The sequence below is a fragment of the Streptopelia decaocto genome, assembly GCF_964273445.1.
Source record: "Streptopelia decaocto genome assembly, chromosome: 2".
Lineage (NCBI taxonomy): Eukaryota > Metazoa > Chordata > Aves > Columbiformes > Columbidae > Streptopelia > Streptopelia decaocto.
The window spans coordinates 123,945,875-123,963,429 of record NC_138655.1 but is presented as its reverse complement, the minus strand read 5'-3'; the positions used below and the strand labels follow the sequence as shown (position 1 = coordinate 123,963,429).

Sequence of the window (17,555 nt, the reverse complement as noted above, 5' to 3'; positions counted from 1 at the left end):
CATCCATCCATCATTTTTTCTATACTCACAAAACCAAGTGGATTCTACTGTGTTTATCAGGGGAAATATGAACATCATGCATGTGGTTGGTGTGAACTGGCTCTTTCTTAACTCATTCAATGACACACAAGTTACCTTGTGATAAAACTTTGTGATGAACTATGATGTCATATATGGTGGCTATTGCATTTCTGAATGTAATCAAAAATAAATTCTGCAAATACTAGTGTTTTAAAAGCCTATCTTGCGTGTAAAAGTGCTTTTGAAAGCAGAAACTTAATAGTTTGCTAACTGGAATAGGAACATGATGAAAACAGACAAGTGCTTTGGAATAAGAAGAAAGATTTACATCTGGGAGCAGTGGAAGTGACACCACACTGCCCTCAGCCAGTCCTACTTGTCCTGAGATCTCCAGCTTTGACATTTGAGAGGTATTACAGAATACCCAGAAGGAACCTGCTGTGCTTCTTTACAAAATACTGGCATCTATGACCCACAAACTAGAGGCTTAAAACCAGACGATAACTCATACTGGATTTACTGTTAACTGGCCATGAGGCTCTGCAGCACAACATGACATAAAAAGGTTTGCAACCACAAAACAGCAAAATAGCTGTCATGGTGCAACTTCTTGCTTTATCTTGAAAAGAACAAATAAAATGCGTGAAACAATTTTTCCTCATATTTTAATGTATATTTCAGTATAATTATAACAATTTAATTGTTATTCATTCTTAAGTAATATTTAGCGATGAATTAAGAAATTTGTTTTTTGCAAATTTAATTCGGATCTCTTCCCCTTGTTCCATGCACTCACTGTCCTTCTTCACAGTATAATAAAATTTTACTAAGATGAAATTTCACTGAAAAGAAGCTGTAGGCAGGTTTAGTTTAAAAGAAAGTAAATAAAACTCACTAAACTGGATGGCCTTTTGTCTAGGTTATGAATTCAGAGAGCTAGATAAAGAAACTACTGCCAAATGCATCACTGGCTCTCATGTTTCAAAAGAACAATGTTTCAGAAATCAATTTTTAAAGTGAAAGTAGTTTTATGAGTTTTAGGGCATTTCCCACTCTCTTTCATTATTGTTGTCTAATATATTGTAGAAAATATTGTAGAGGAAAGCAGTTTTATTTTTTGTCCTAAATATGCCACATTCATTCATGATGATTCAGCAATTTACACAAAAAGCAAGCACAGGGGAAACTCTGGTTTTACATAAAAATCTTAGGAATATCAGATTTTTCACTGATATTGCTACACATTTGCATCCACAGTTATTTTTCCATTCTGTCAGTAGAAACATGAGTTTTCCTCCTGCTGGTCAGAATAAACCATTTCCCACAAGACATCACTTCTTCCCACAGCATCCAGGCTGGTTTTATGAGAAGTGGTGCAATGTTGGCAGACCAGATAGGAAACATATTTTGCCTTTTTTTTAATTTGAAAACTTACTTAAAATCTCCACTGACTTGTTTGGCACCTTGTTTCTGCATGTAGGAGGGCAGAAAGGCAAATAAATCACCAGCAAGAAGAATATATTATAGGGTGTAATGAGGAATGTATGAGCCTTTTTAAGTGACATAAAAAGCAATTATTAGGAGGAAGGAACACGGAAAATTGTGTTACTCCCAAGTACATACAGTTCAGTAACAGAAATGCTGATGTCTCACCATGTCCTTTTAAGTCATCACAAACCACTGTACCAAGTAATGACACAAGAAGTGATGGGTTCACATCATTTTTGTGACTCTGCACAGTCTGCTGTTCTGAGGCTGCTCTGCCCCAGGAAGGTGACAAGTGTGTATCACATTGTAAAGCTGCCAAGCTGACAGATAAGCAACTAGCAAAACTTTTTAGAAAAAATCTGGTGGGTTGTTCAAATTCAGTACAGATACCAATACAGCAGAAAAGAAATGCTGCTTTTAACCCCACAATGCACATTATGTATTATGTATTTGCAGAGGTTAATAGGCTCTGCACTTTAAGCAACTTACCTTATGAAATTATGCAGAGATATTCAAGTATAGTAACATGCTCTGTTATTTATGTCCAGCAGATAAAAGCTGCTTCACACAGTTTGAAGATGACGACTATAGGGTGACAGCTTTAATTACATAGTCAAAGGGTAATACAGCTGAACCCTACCTCTGGTCAGCAGTCCATTGTAAATTATTTGGGAATAAGACATGGACTGTTGCTTCACATATTATAAAACCAATCCTCCACTTCTATTACCCCTGTGATATAAAACACACAAATCTATCCTACTTCGTGAATAATTCAGAGGTGAAACAAAACAAGTCACAGTTACCATATATTTCCCAATTTTTCCACGTATGTTAGTTCCAAGTGAACACACAACTTTGCAAAGGTTTATGTTAATACAACCCACAGTACAGTCCATGAATCACTGTAATGGGGTTTACTTGTGCATAGTGCAAGCACTTCACTCATTCAACTTGAGGCAGAATTAATAACTACCAATGACGAAGCCTTAGAAGACAATCTCATAAAGCAGAGCCTTTGCTTAGTTTTAATTTACAGAAGAATTTAGTCTCAAGAAAGATTAGATCATTAGCCTGGACACAGAGCATAAAAGCTGTCTTCTGTGACAACCAGACTTCTACACAAGGTATACCATTATCATAAGTAAAGTAACCTACTGACATACATTGAATAAACGTTACTTTGCATGTTTTACAGTTACACCAGTGACCTTCAGAAAGAGTCATTTGTGTGCATTTGACAAACTGAAAGGGTCAAGCCATATTTTTTTTCAGTTATGGTCACATATCACTTGAACTTGCTGGAGTCTCATCAACAAAACAATCATTCATCCAAAGAATATTGCCCATATTTCAGATTTAATACTAGTTTTGACAAAACATATTATTGTAGAAGGTCTGTCACGTTCTACTTGACTTTTAAGAGGGATCTCGACTCTGTTTGAAGTGCGGGGAGGGTGGTTACTCAAACATTCAGTTCTAATTCAGTTCTAACTTCTAGCAAGAAATATTTGATATCAACCTCTATTTCATTCATCATGTTCAGCTAAAAAAAGGAAATCTCAAATTTTGGTGACATGGGAAAAATCACTTCCTTATGCTCTTCGCTATGTTATTCTCTCAGTGGAGTGCTACTTTTGAAGACACTCAAAAGATCTGTCAGATTTAAAACATTTCCCAAAATAACTGCACTTTTAAACAAAGCACTAGATAGTCAATCAACTATCTTCTGACTACAAATGGATGCAGGTACACACGACATAGTGATACTTTTAAGGAGAAAACAGGAAACATGCCGGGAAACATGACGTTATACTACTATATCGATCCTCTCTAGAATATAAACGCTGAAGCATGATTGAAGCCCTTTGCTTAATTACTAGTTCTTTTATTATCACTGATTAAAGCAGAACAATGAACTGCCAAAACCACTTTCTATTATTAGCAAAATTGTTGTGTTAATACTGACAATAACACAATTTTACCTTGACTGAAGACAGCAATAACATTAGGCTATGTTTATTTGGTTACAAAAGGAATGCATTCGTGGATAAGCATATTGCACTTTTAATCAATCAGGAAACCAATCTATCTTTACACATCTTCACAGCTCTTACTAATGGTAGTGGTATTCTTTCTAAGTCTGAACAGTGCCAAAGATTATAGTCTTGCCGCTTAAATACAAAATTATTTGTGTTTTTCAGTGTTATGGGGTTTGTTTTGTCTTGTTTTAAGGAAATGAGCAACACCACGTACATAGCAAAGTACTCGCATCTAAAACACTTCAGCAACATAGCCCAACTCTTAAAGCCAAGACAAAGCACAGATTACTAAAAATACCTCTAAGGTCCTATCTAGGGATTAGTTTTCAGTATATCCTTCTGCAGATGCAGCAGGAAGCAACACATGGCACAAAATATTAAGCAATATGTCTGGTCTGAAGAAAGCAAGCCTGAAAGTCCTAAGCGCATCATATTAAGATTACCATTCCTGTGACACAGCACATAGAATTAGATACAATAATACAGCACAACGCTGTACACAGGCATGCAATTCACTCTTACAACAGGAAAACATACCACCTACTTAAAAATGCTTTTCCCAAAGCTGTCAATGAAATCAATTAAAATCAAAATAACCTCTGTTCCATCTCCGTTTGACTTCAGTCATGATCTTTAAACAGACTTACGCTAGCTATGGGTTGAATCCTGAAGAAGGGAACTAAAGCGAAATGAGTTTGGGAATGTATTTGTTCTGTGTAACGTATTTGTTTCAATTTATTTTGCAAATGCCTTACATTCCGTAAAAGCAAACATACCTCTAACAAGTATAGCCTTTTTAGTAGACCGTAAAATATGGAATATTACTGATTATATTGAAAACCATCAAAATGCAAATGGAATGAGAAAGAATCTGAAACAACATCATCAGGTAAACAAGAAATAGAATCACTTGTAACAACAGACAGTATACCTTTAGCTATTTGCCAGATACTCATGCTAGGAATGACCCCAAGCACTGAAGTCAACAAGAACCTTTGCCTTAATTTCACAGGATTTGTTCACTGAATTAAAAAAAAATGCTTAGTCTCATATATAATGACATTACTGCACATTGCTGCAATTCTCAGCTCAAAACTTAGCAAAAGATATATATATTTTAATGCTTACCATTATCACTTTTAAGATTTCCATTGCTGAGCTGTTTTAACCTCTTCTGATGAGATTTGCCATTGTAGTGGATTTGTGCCTGAGCAGCAGAGTTCAGTTGAATGTTACAAACATTACACAAAGTGAAATTGGTATGTTTCTTTTCTCTTTCCTTCTTTTCTTCAGTGCCATCGAGTGCTACTTCTTTCTCACCTTCCCTGTCTGGGACAGATGTGAAATCTGAATTGTATGACTGGTTATCAACTGGTAAATCAGGGCTCCAGGGCTTCTTCATATTTTCTGGGGAGAAAAAGAAAACAAAACAACAACACAGGAGGGAAAATTGATGAGTAATAAAAAATAATATACACAAGATTCCTACACCTGAAACCAACAAAAGGCAGGTTCTTTGCATGTCCATATTTTAGTGCTACATTTCCACTCACGTTGTGCTTTCTGTTCATGGTTTTCAGTTTTGCTGTGTAACTTCAGTAACCTCACAGCCACTCAGGAGAAAGTCTTTAAATCTTATGGGGTACTACTAAATCTATCACTAGAACCAACCCATCACAGGGTTTTTTTGTTTGGTTGTTTTTTAATTTATCTTAACCCTTAGTTTATTTAAGAATTATCCTATGAAAAGCAACCTTACAAATGCTAAGTTAGAAATCTCAGCAAGGGCTAGATGAAGCTCCTGACAACTGTCACCATCAGTGGAAAACTGTATCAGGCACAAGGGCCCAGGTGTTGGCAGAGGGGGCTGCAGGGCAGCCTCTCTAAGACAAGGCCAAGCGCTTGTCCCATTCTTGGGACAGCCAGTTCCAGGTGGCTCCAAAATGGACTCACCAGTGCCCAAAGCTGAGCCCATCAGCCACAGGTATGGTACCTCTGTGATATTTAAGAAAGACTAAACACATTGCCCAGCAGCTGAAAAAAAAATGTGAGAAACAACCTTGTAGACAGTTGAAGAGAAGGGGCAGGAGGTGCTTCAGGTGCTGGAGCAGAGTTTCCCCTGCAGACCATGGTGACAACTACAGGGACACAGGTTGACTCCCTGCAGCCTGTGGAAGAAATATCCACCTGCAGCCTGGGGAGGACCCCACACGAGAGCAGGTGGACATGCCCCGAAGGAAGCTGCCGCCCATGGAGAGCCTATGCAGGAGCAGCATCCCTGGCCAAGGCTGTGTTCCACGGAGATGAGCCTGTGCAGGTGCTGGTTTTCTGGCAAGACCTGTGACCCTGTGAGGGATCTGTACTGGAATAGTCCCTTCCTAAAGGACTGTACCCCATGGAAAGGGCTCATGCTGGTGCACTTTTTCAAGAATCACAGCCCATGGGAAGGAAGCCCAGTGGAGCAGTTTGTGAAGGACTATATCCCATGGGAGGGACCCCGTGATGGAGTAGGGGAACAGCGTGATGAGAAAGGTAAAGCAGAGATGAAGTGATATGGACTGACCATAATCCCCAAACCCCATCCCGCTGCAACATTTGGGGATGGGAGAGTAGCACAGAAGAGTCAGGACTGAAGTTAAGCCCAAGAAGAAGGAAGAGAAGGGGTGGGGGGGCACAGTGGGGGGCAGAGGGGCAAAGTGTTTCAGTGTTTTGTCTTTGTTTCTCACCATCCTACTCTATTTTAATTGGCAATAAATGAAATTAATTTTCCTCAAGTTGAATCTATTTTGCCCATGACAGTAACTAGTAAGTGCTCTCCTTGTCTTTACCTCAACCCACAAGTTTTTCCATCTTATTTCCCCCTCCCCATCCTGATGCTGAAAGGGAGTGAGAGTGGCTGGGTGGGGCTGTGACAGCCAGCCAAATTGAATCCACCACAGAAATACAGGTAGTTATTACAGCAGAAATGTTTTACAATCCTCTCTAGGATTAAATTCATAAGTATCACATTTTTATTTTTTTAATAAAAAATATACAATAAACAGGTCAATTAAAGTCTATGTGAACAACCTATTGTTAAGTTCCAATATGCACTCCAACAAATACCGCCCTTAGCTAATCCCCACAAATTCCAAGATGTTTTAGCACTTAGAAATGCAAGATGTATTTCTCAAGTTGGAAAAAAAAAAAAAAAAGAGGGGGGAAGGAAAATTAGTCTCTGTTTCCCATATTTACATATTTTGTATTTTGAAGTGTAACATTTAATAGAAGAAAAAATAACCCTCCTAATATTTTACTCAGGTAAGCTTAAATGCATTGACCTCAGTTTTGAGTTCATTAATCAGGTATTTAGCAACTCCTAGTCATCTCCTCTTAGCTTCCTGTGAATGCTTTCAAGTCCATTTCTAACCATTTCATAACTTGTCTGGTTCAGACTAGTTCAAAGACAGACAATAATCATGTTCTATTAGTTTCTTATCTTAACCTCCCAGGACTATGATTCAAGGATAGTTAACTTATATTCTCTAATAGCAAACTGTAACAACTACAGAAATAAGACAATCCCATCTGCAGAGCTTTAAGTTAAACCAATGTAAACATGACCTTCTGTGATTAAAGTTGAGCAGAAATGCCACAGGTGAAGAAGTGCTTTGTGCACTGCAATCCTAACTTACTATTCAAGAAGTACAAAATGTAATACCAACTTAGCATCTTGATGAGACATTTATATAGCATATAAATCTTTACACTGCTTGTTCTCCCAGACTTACTGAATAAACGAAGGTCTAGCCAAAGAACCTAATCTGTACTTTAAGTGACAAAATCACGACAGCCTTAAATACTATGATCCTACTTAGTCTCTAACTAACAAACCAGTCAACGTAGAGACAAAAAAGATGATTGCAGCAACACAAGAAAATGGGCTACAGATGCCTTTTATCCCAGATACAGACAAGGTTCAGCATCTAAAAATAAGTCTAAACAAGCCTTCAGATTTGGGTCTAATTACATCAAAATACTGCAAAACATTCTTGAGAGAGCCTCAAATCTTACAGATTTCATCAGCTAAATGTTCTGCCAGTCCTCCCAAGGATTTAAACACATTTATTGCTTTCCAATCAAATCATAAAGATAAATTTATCTAAAGATGCAAATCTAAAAACTATCAATATTCAAAAGTGCCCATCTCAGTTTTCAGACTTAGTAATTAGTATTGTGTTCTTTTATGCTAACTAAACCCTATTTTATTTAGGAAAGTACAGACCCAGTTCTGAGAGGAGCTTTGCATTTGCGGTAGACTAAAACCTCACTCAACCAGTTCGATCAGTGTTATTATTTCAGCTTTCATGTATAGTCCACTCTGTTATCTAGGATTTTAGCTGTCTAATGCAAAAGACGAGAAAGCAGGCTAAACAATTAATTCCAAAGCAAAATTAAAGAAAGAAGCGGCATAAGAGTGGTTATTTATTAAAATCAAACGTACTAAACCAACTGTGATGATAGGAACTTCTATAGACAAATTAGAACTGTCTCATTAAGCATTATGAGGCTGTAGAACCTTGGGAGAAAACCTGAGTTTTTTCTACAGCAGATGTGTAGCGTATTTCTCCTAAACGGAGAGAGAGGAAGCAACAACAATCTATCAGCCTCTTAGTCTTCTGGAGTTTGCTGGAGATACCATTCACTCCAAAGAGAACTATGCTCATCCATTTAAAATATTTTTAAATTAAGGAATTCAGTCTTTAACCAAAGTATTACAAGGATTAAAAAAAGCTAACATGATAGCACTAGTTTTACTGAATTACTCTAGGTGACAGTAACTTTTCAGAATTCCCAGTTTATATACATGCTGTACATTAGTATATATAATCTTTTGCATTGAAAGCATTCCCCACTAGAGAGCAGTATGAATTTAAAATTACAACTACAATATATCTCTGGATCTATAGTGCTAGTCATATAGGTATGAGATTAATAAAACATCTTCTAACCAAGATGTAAAACCTTGTAAGCAAATATAATCTAGTAAATTAAACCAAAATTGTACACTGTGTATACATGTCCAGTTCTTTCTGAAACATTTACACAGGTAAACTAGCAGCCTAATAAACTGTTTTAGCATGTTATAACAACCTGCTAATATTCCAATCAACACAGCCTGATCTATGAGTGTCTTATTTTTCACATATAGAATACTTCTGTCTTGCATTCTAATCTCATTCCAGAAAGAGAAATTATAAAATGCACACTAGATAAAGGCACGGGAAAATAATAAAGGAAATTACATCTACCATTTGATTTGTACTTTCATTAGAAAGCTGTGATGGCATTAGAGCTGCCAATACTTTTTTGAGTAGTGCCATGTCTCAAATCTGGAGAAAGAAGGGCATCATTTATAACTGCAGACGAAGTGAAAATTAGGAAAACAGAAGTTTCAGAAATACATATTAAACTACAGGCTGCCACCACTTCCTTTATCAATATACAGTGATTTCTGCATATGCAATGACACTACTAAAGGACTAAGGCAAAACATTACACACCTGTGCAAACCACTTGAACTGATGCTGTAAGCCAGCATTACATACCAGTAGTCAGTATGTAGTTTGGACATAAATGGTTATTAAAAAAAAAAAAAAAATCCCAAACATGAAGACAAAAAATTTTGGAAAAACAGAAGTGGTTTAGGATTAAAACATACATATTCCTTAAAGGCCAAGGATAAAGATAGCAAAAGATAAAGAAGGGGGAGATATCCAACTGAGCATACCGCTCCAGCTAGTCATTTAAAAGAAAAGAAAAAAAATCAAGTTTGTGAAATCTTGTAAAAGATCCACCAGTGTTTCAACTAATGCAGATGCAGAGTAATTCTTGCAAAGCAGCACACAGGCTTTCAGTTCATGCCAGCATCATTACATACATCTATTTTCTGGAATGAAACGTTTAGGCAGCAATTTTGTTTGGTGGGTGGGGGCAAGGAAAAGAATGCTTAATTTATTCTATTGGGAAGTTACATTGAATATGGTTACAATAAAACATTATAAACTTAATTCTAAAAGCAATTTTTAATTGTTATCAATGTTTTATTCGTTTGACCTGCCAATCCTATGTGGAAATGGATAGAAATTAAATGAAAACCCTCCTTTCCTGACATTATATTATAGAGTTCTTCTTGACTGCACTGGTTGCATATTATATAAACAGTCATCACTTTTGCAGATAACTTTTTTCCCCTCCTAAAAGAAAGCTGACTTCTCAACCTTTAGGAGCCCTAAGTAAGACTGCAGTGAACTAAAAATGAATGTGCAAGGTAACCAAGAATTCAAAATTTCAAGCCAATTTAAATAGCACTGTGGATAAATGCTTACATTTATTTTCCTTGGAATTTCCTTCCTCAATTTTGGCTCAATGATGCTTACCAGTAAAATGAACTTTGCATGACGCTATAGCTTTGTGTAGTAGAAAACTGTCCCATGTGGAACACCAGCACAACTACAATTTGGGGTGTTTTCTGGCTTAGCTAATACAGCTGCTGTCTGGGGATTTCTCTTCTGAAATGTGCTTGAATGTAGAGGGATTAGAAATTACATCCTTCCCATGAAACAATCCTTGCCTTCTTAAACACAAGATAAAAGCATGTGTTCTGTTCAAGGATATCGAAATGTTGCTCATTTGTATTAAAACTAAACTTTTTTTTAGCCAGACTGTCTTGTCAATGTGGAACTATCGCAGTGTACATAATAGTCAAATACATTTGGTTCATTTAAGAAACCAGTAGAGTATACAAATCCCAGAGTAAGAGACCACTGTGCAGGTAAGTCAGTCGTGCTCAGCACAGACCATTTGTCATTGATGAATGACACAGTATATCCTAAATAATCTCTCTTTGGAAGAAGCCACCTCCCAACAGGTCACTATGACTAATACACTGCCTGTAATAGTTGAAGGACAGAAAATACAGATTGGACACGAAGGACAAATGTCCACTAAATACATTATCAAGAGATTTATAATATTTCATACCAAAACTATGAAAATGGCAAAGGCACTCAGATGCCAATCATCAAAGATGCAGATGCTTCTGTCTGTTAGTCAGCCCTGGACTCTGTAGCCACTCTCCATCTCATAAACAGGGCCAGTGGAAAGAGCCACTTTCCTATAAAGTACGCTAAAATTATAAACTTGGATCTTTTATTCTTGGAAACATGCATTCTCCTTCCTTTGCAGAAGCCTATGCTGTAAATGTCAAGTTAGATAGCATGAGTCTCACTCTGCCTGCCATAATGGCCTCTTCAAACACTAAAAGGGCTGAACTTTAACAGATAAAAATAAATCCAGTATCAACAGGTAACAGATATCAACACATAGCAGCTGCTTTCGAAGGACCCGTTGCTAGAAAAATATTTTTAAAAAATTAAAAATCATTAAAAAGAAAAAATCACTTACCAAGATCCTATCTCTAATTATGACCTTGCCAGTTTTCACATCTTGGGGGAATGTTGCCAGCACACTACACAAAAAGCCCTCTGGTAATAACTGGAATCTTCCAATCCTTTTGAACATCACAAATTAGGTGCTATATGTTTCAGGTGACAGGATGTTACTGGTTGATGACAGTCATGGTAGCAGAATAGCCTTTGTGTCAGCCTTTTAAGAAACTCTTCCACACTGTGAGCCAATATATGTGACAGGACCCTCCCTGAAAATGGATATCTGTAGGCTGCAGTCTTCCTGTTTACCTGTTATGGTACTACTGCATCCCTGCTGCATCAGTTACCCGTGATCCCTTTACCAAGAAGACAGCGACAGCTAACTTGCCTTTACAACCTCTAGATTGACCTTGCTTTAAAAAACATTAGCTCTAGAAATTTTTCCTGGAAGAAGCTTAAAACAAGCATATTGCCATCTCTTTTACACATGGAGTGGGCAGGGCAGCCTGAGGGAAAGATCAAGAACACAAAAATAAAATAGCTTTTCCTTCTTGTACCCCCATTATCACTGAATGATGGGATCCTGACACTGCAGCCTTCCAGTTTTGATCAGGGTTGCACCTGTTCCTGGGTTTGAACCCAGAGCAACTTAGGTCATGAATGGTCAATGACACATTTCTTCTGTGGCTGTTACAAACATACAGTAAGATGGATGAACAATGGGAAAATGGTGAAAGGGAACTCATGGTGAAATCACTGCATCTCTGAAATAACCCGAGTAACCTTCAGGATACGCTCATCCGTTTTCTCTGGATGGATGAATGAATGAACATCATTTCAGTTGAAGAGCTACTGTGGAATGAGAGCCAACTGGGATTGGAAAGGCTTTATTAAAATAATTGATTTTTCAGGACCTCCCTTTGTTGAGGGTCCTTCAGATTTTGCTGTCTTTCAGATGAAAATTAAATGCAAAATAGTATATAATACAATAAAAGCCAATGTGAAAATATGCAGAATACATGCATTAAGTAATCTTATGCTGTTGGTGCTGTTGGCAAGCTTCTCTACTAAGAGTTTTAGGACTGCAAGAATTATCATCACTCACTTCTAAAAAGCAAGGAAGAATTTGTCAGGTCATACGCTCAAGAGCTAAATTACTAGTTAGTGACAAAATTGCAGACAGAAGTCAGTACATCTTGTTGCTGTCTGTCTCATACAGTGCACAGTTACCAAATTTCTCTTCAGAAAACCCATATAGCTTAGGAGAAAAAAAAAAAAAAAAAAGATAGGTCGGGACAGGAACACCTTATTTTCCTGTTTATTGTTTTGCTATACCCTTCCAGCTCCTCCCTATCTGATCGCTGCTGCTAGCTGTTATACCACTGGAGTGACCCACGTGAATAAGAAAATAATAATCATCATTATCTCAGGTGCTTTTTGAAAAGTTTAAGAGGAAATTAATCTCTTGAGCAAAAACTGCATCAAGTTAAATAAAGGGAGGTTGTCGCCATATGTTTATTGCCTGGGGGAGGGGAGAATGATGAGGTGGAAGGAGACTGGGGTTATTTGGGGTTGGAGGGCTTTATAACTTAATATCTATATCTTGGGACTCCTCCCAAGAAATGCATCTTTACAAACTGAACCATGTAAGAATAGATTTTTATCTCTCTCAAATAAGGTCATCATTTATTCGTATACCTTGAGCCATAGCACAGAAAATAAAAGCCTCAGCTTTTGTTTCGTTTTGCCGGGAGAGCACTTAAATCTTTCAGGAAAGGCTGCATTTCAATACTGCAGCAAACGAACAGACTCCAGATTATCTCCCGTCATGGCCACGTGTACCATGTGTTCCTAAAGGAACTTATAGATGAACTAAACAGAAAAAGTTCATGATTACTTGGTTCAGCAGTTCCCTCATGCCAGAAGCAACCAGCAGACATCTCATAGTCTCAAAATATACTGCAGTCATTTTTTTAATTGAGTTCTATAAAAAGAGCTAAGCACTAATCAACACCATATGTTATTCAATTAGCTAGTAATACATAGCTATTTCTCAAGCCTGTGCTAACATAATGGAGCACTTTGGGTGGTTTGGAACTATTTAAAGGCCAAGTAATTAATTTGCAAACATCAGCTTCTAAAATCTGAGAAGCACTACTGTGGTGACTTACAGCCAGAGCCAAGCCATGAAAACTCCTTCAACTGCTATTTATTCAACTGGTTTTCAGAGACATTCCTCGTGAAGGCAAAGATTTCTACCTAAAATGGGGCCAAATGAAGACATAGGTCCAGTTACATGTCTGGTGCCCAGGCCCCGCGGGATGTTCTTCCCACACAGGTACAGCAAGATGTTGCATTGCATTGCCTCACCTCCCTCTCCATCAGTGGTACCTCACAGTACAGAACCATTACAGAAGGCAATGGTTAAAATGGCACAAAGCAGAGCCAGAAAACCTGGGAAGGCTCAGCCTACCAAGAAAATTTGTTGCTACTGCAAACCCTGAAGTGTATTGTCTTTCCATATTCCCGATTTCCACATTCAGGAATTTGACTCACAGCCTTGAAAGCCCTGTCAACAGCACTCTGAGTTGGCTGGGCTCAAAAAAGAAGGGACCAAAGTGCCCTATTGCCTCTGCTAGACCAAAACCTTGGGTTTAGCACTATTTCTGAGAAGGTAGGAAGTCAGCACAGGTTTTAAAGGTCAAAAAGGTTTAAATTAAAATTTAAAATTAAATTTAAATTTAAAAGGTTTAAATCAGACCATTTAGCAAGGTCCAGAGACAGGTGTAAAGAACAAAAGGATGTGCAAAAGAAAAAGACAACAACTGATCTTGTCTACAGAACTACTGAAATTTTGTAGATACTGGAATTACTTTTGATTTCCTAAATAAAAATCACCTCTTTCATGTGGATCAACTCCCTGATGTGAAATCAGCCTACAACCTGTCATCCTGACACCCTGTAAGTGCCATATTCCACCTTAGAGATGCTTAGTTTTCCTAGTGCCTAGATACCCAGTCAAATCTTTATATCTCAGCAGAATGCAAGAGCATGAGCAGTTTTTTGGGCATAACAAGCAACTAATTTTTGCAGACAAGTATATTTTGTTCTTAACATTCCAAGACAACCACTAGCTACCACTGTATCCAAGTAGGTAATATTTATAACATCCTTAAGTTTCCAATAGCTTTTTGTTGTTGTTGTTGACTTGTGTTTCTAAAGAGAGAACCTGTCACTTTTTTTTTTTTTCCTTTTGTGGTTATATATTTTGGAAATATGCTGATGAAAAGACATCCATAAAATGAAACAGAAAAAGACTCAAAAGTCAAGTCACAAAAAAACACTGCAGGATAAAGAACAATAATTTTGAGACAGAAAGCTCATCCTTTACGATCTTCGTTATGCATATAAAATGCAGCCATCAGACACTGAATAAACTGACAATAAACATAGTCAAGATAGGGAAAAGAAAACTAAAGGCCACAACAAGTGATTACTAAAATTCAGAAATTATATTTTTTCTTTTCAATTCAGGAGAAATGCCAGGAGTTAATTTTGTACTTTTTTTATATATATAAGCAATTTCAGATATTATTTTTTCTTGTCGTCAGCAAGATAATTTCTCAAGATTGCCAGAGTTCTGTGACTTGAATTCTCAAACCCTCGCAAGCCCTAGGAAACAGCAATGTTTTACCACATATGAAAAAAGCCAATAGTTAGAAGTCAATCTCCCCCCTCTTTTTGTTATACTTTTCCTTTAGGGTGTTTCTATGTGGATACTTTTTTTAAACAAAAGGCCTTTAAGCCAAAAGAAGCATAGAAGAGTAAAAGAGCAATTTTAGTGCTTCAATCAGGTACTCTGTGGAATGGATTTCCAGTTTAAACAAAACGTTTTGTCTCCCTTTCAGTGCACTTGTATAAACACCAGTGTTTTAAAAAGCTTGAGGAATAAGGGCTTATATTTGAATCTTATCATTTCTACTTCTACAAAAGTAATTGTTTTTTCAGATTATCTGCTCATTATAAAATATTCAGGTAGCTCTGGCAGCATTTACAAGTGTAAGGATTTTTTTATTATTATCTTATTTCTTCATTACACCCACTGGGCCATTCAATGTTGAATTTAATGGAGAGCAGATCATTTTCCAAGCAATGCAAACACATCGAGACAAAAGTCTGTTGTGTTTGGAAAGGTTAACAGATACTTTTGCAAGTTCATATGAAAGTTACTGTCATTTATCTCATTCTTGCACCTCTGGATTGCATTCTCCTTAACAAAGAGGATGCATTTACAGCAGTCATGGCAACAGGAACATAATTTCTGCTAGTTTACAGTATTTGTTTATTTGGGGTAGACTGTGCAGTTTTAGTTGAGAAGTATAAACATATTGCATGCAACTTAAAAAGCATATTCGCTGTCATGTCTTGACAGCCTATGTCTTTCTTACTCTATATGAGGCTGATCCAATTTTCTTTCATATCAACAAAATGTTTACCTCAATCTCTTCATCAATATGAGGGATTTAGAAATTAATGTCTAGCAAACCAGACTAACCTTGACATGAATCAGTAAAAAACCTGAAAGACAAACTCAGAGATCTGGATTTTTTTTGTGTTTCCCCAGGATGACACAGTGTGTTACAACAGCAGCTAAAGACTCATTACAGTCACTCAAGGCCAACACAGGGTTTCACTTATGCAGCTGGGGAATTATTTTAACATAAAGCCTACTGTCTGTGTCATATTTCTAAAAAACTCTTCATCACAGTTTCCAGATGTAATGAATTTATAGAGATGCTTATGCATCAAAAAATGTCCCAAAAGATTTTAACTATTGAAAAGAGAAACTGGGATGATTTATATTTTATTTGGGATAAATTTAGGTAACCCACTATTAGTGAATGCAAATGTTATTTTCAAGGTGTCATAGCTACAATCCCACCGGTTGGGTGTATATCCTAGTGTACATCCAGGAAAACATATCAAGACCTAAGAGGGTTTACTGAGCAATGAGATACTGCACTACTTTCCCAAGAGTCTAATTCACTCCTGTGTTGAATCATGTGTGGAAAATGAGGATAGAGGCATGGGGAGAATTTGTTTACAAGTTACACTAAGCTAGCTTTTAGGGTAAGTAAAAGGAGAGTGTTTAAAATTATTTCTGTAAGTTTTTATTGATCCAAAATCTCTTAAATATGTTAACTATTTACAATGTGAACATATGCAGCTCAATAATAAAAATATGGAAATACAGGAAAACATGGACAAGCTGAAGACTTCCAGCCAATACCTGCCCCTTCAGCACAGGGACTACTACTTCACTTTCCATGTAAAAATCAGCCCTTGTTTGAAATTGCTGATTTTGTAAGATATTACAGCAATATCTTCCAAAATCTAGAAAATCACTAAAGAGGCCCAGGAGCTTACTGGACAAATTAATCAATGGCAGAGTCTTACTGTTGCTAAAATATCAAATAGGCTTCTAAAATATGTAAGGTTTTCCAGTTTTGCAGAAATACACATATATTTATACATATTTTCTGTGCAAAGTTGTCCTTCAGGATTTCACCACCATTTTTTTTTTTTATTAGGCTTCATACAGCATGGGTTGCTAATAATTAAAAAGCATTGGTGCTTACTTCTGAAACACTCTCACATGAATCAAAGCAATTTTTTTGTCCTAAGAGACATATTTCTGAGAAAGAATTATGGAAAGCACTGGAATAACACCACACACACACACACACACACACACACACACACACACACACACACACACAGAAAGTAGGATAGCTGATGCTTTCCAGGCTTCTCTGGGAGACCTTCACAGCAGTACCTCTCCTATCACACATTGCGGTAGATGCTCATAGCACAGACCCAGAACTGCTGCTCTTAGGGAGCCTGAGCACTTTGTGATCTGCAAAAACCAGAACTGCTGCTGAGTCTATAAAATACTTCCAGCTCTGCTGACCATCTGCAATCTCTCTCGACCTGTTGGGGTAGGCTGAACGTTGAAAACTTCTGAGAAGTCATGCATGGTAGAATTTAAAGCCTTCAGCCATGCTGATTCAGATGAAGCAGCTTATAAACTCTATTAAACATACAACAAGTTTATAAAATCCCTGGGACTTGCATGACTAAAGTTTTCAGAATAAGAGCTCGACTTTGGATTAAAATATCTGTTAGCATGGGAAGTCATTTAAGACTACTGAATGAAATATATATGAAATTTCCAGAATTATCTCATTTTGAAATATTATTTTATGACAAAAGGTTAGAAGACTTCTCAAAATATAAAATATCCCACTATTTCAAGGCTTTTTATCTCAGAATTAACTTCCCTGATTAACCTCATCATCTAAAACATTGCATCTCACTGGACATGTACAAGATTTCAATCTAAGTGAACTTTGTCAGAGAAGTTCGAAAAGTGTTAAATACAAGGGTAGTATCCTGTTTCTCTGAAAATAAGTGAGGGTCTTATACAATTTTTGCTCCAAAAGATGCTTGCTTTTTTACATGTATAGCTGCCTGGACACTATTTAAACTGACTTTTTAAATGAACTGTAACTGG

General features: G+C 37.0%; 1 protein-coding gene across 1 annotated transcript in view; it reads right to left on the bottom strand.

Moving 5' to 3' along the window:
• The window catches only part of ZNF385D (zinc finger protein 385D), a 422,677-nt gene that overhangs the window by 337,865 nt on the left and 67,257 nt on the right, over positions 1-17,555 (bottom strand). The window contains exon 2 of the mRNA XM_082047152.1: positions 4,680-4,958. Within this exon, the coding sequence (XP_081903278.1) occupies positions 4,680-4,958 (279 nt within the window). The remainder of the gene's footprint in view (positions 1-4,679; positions 4,959-17,555) is intronic.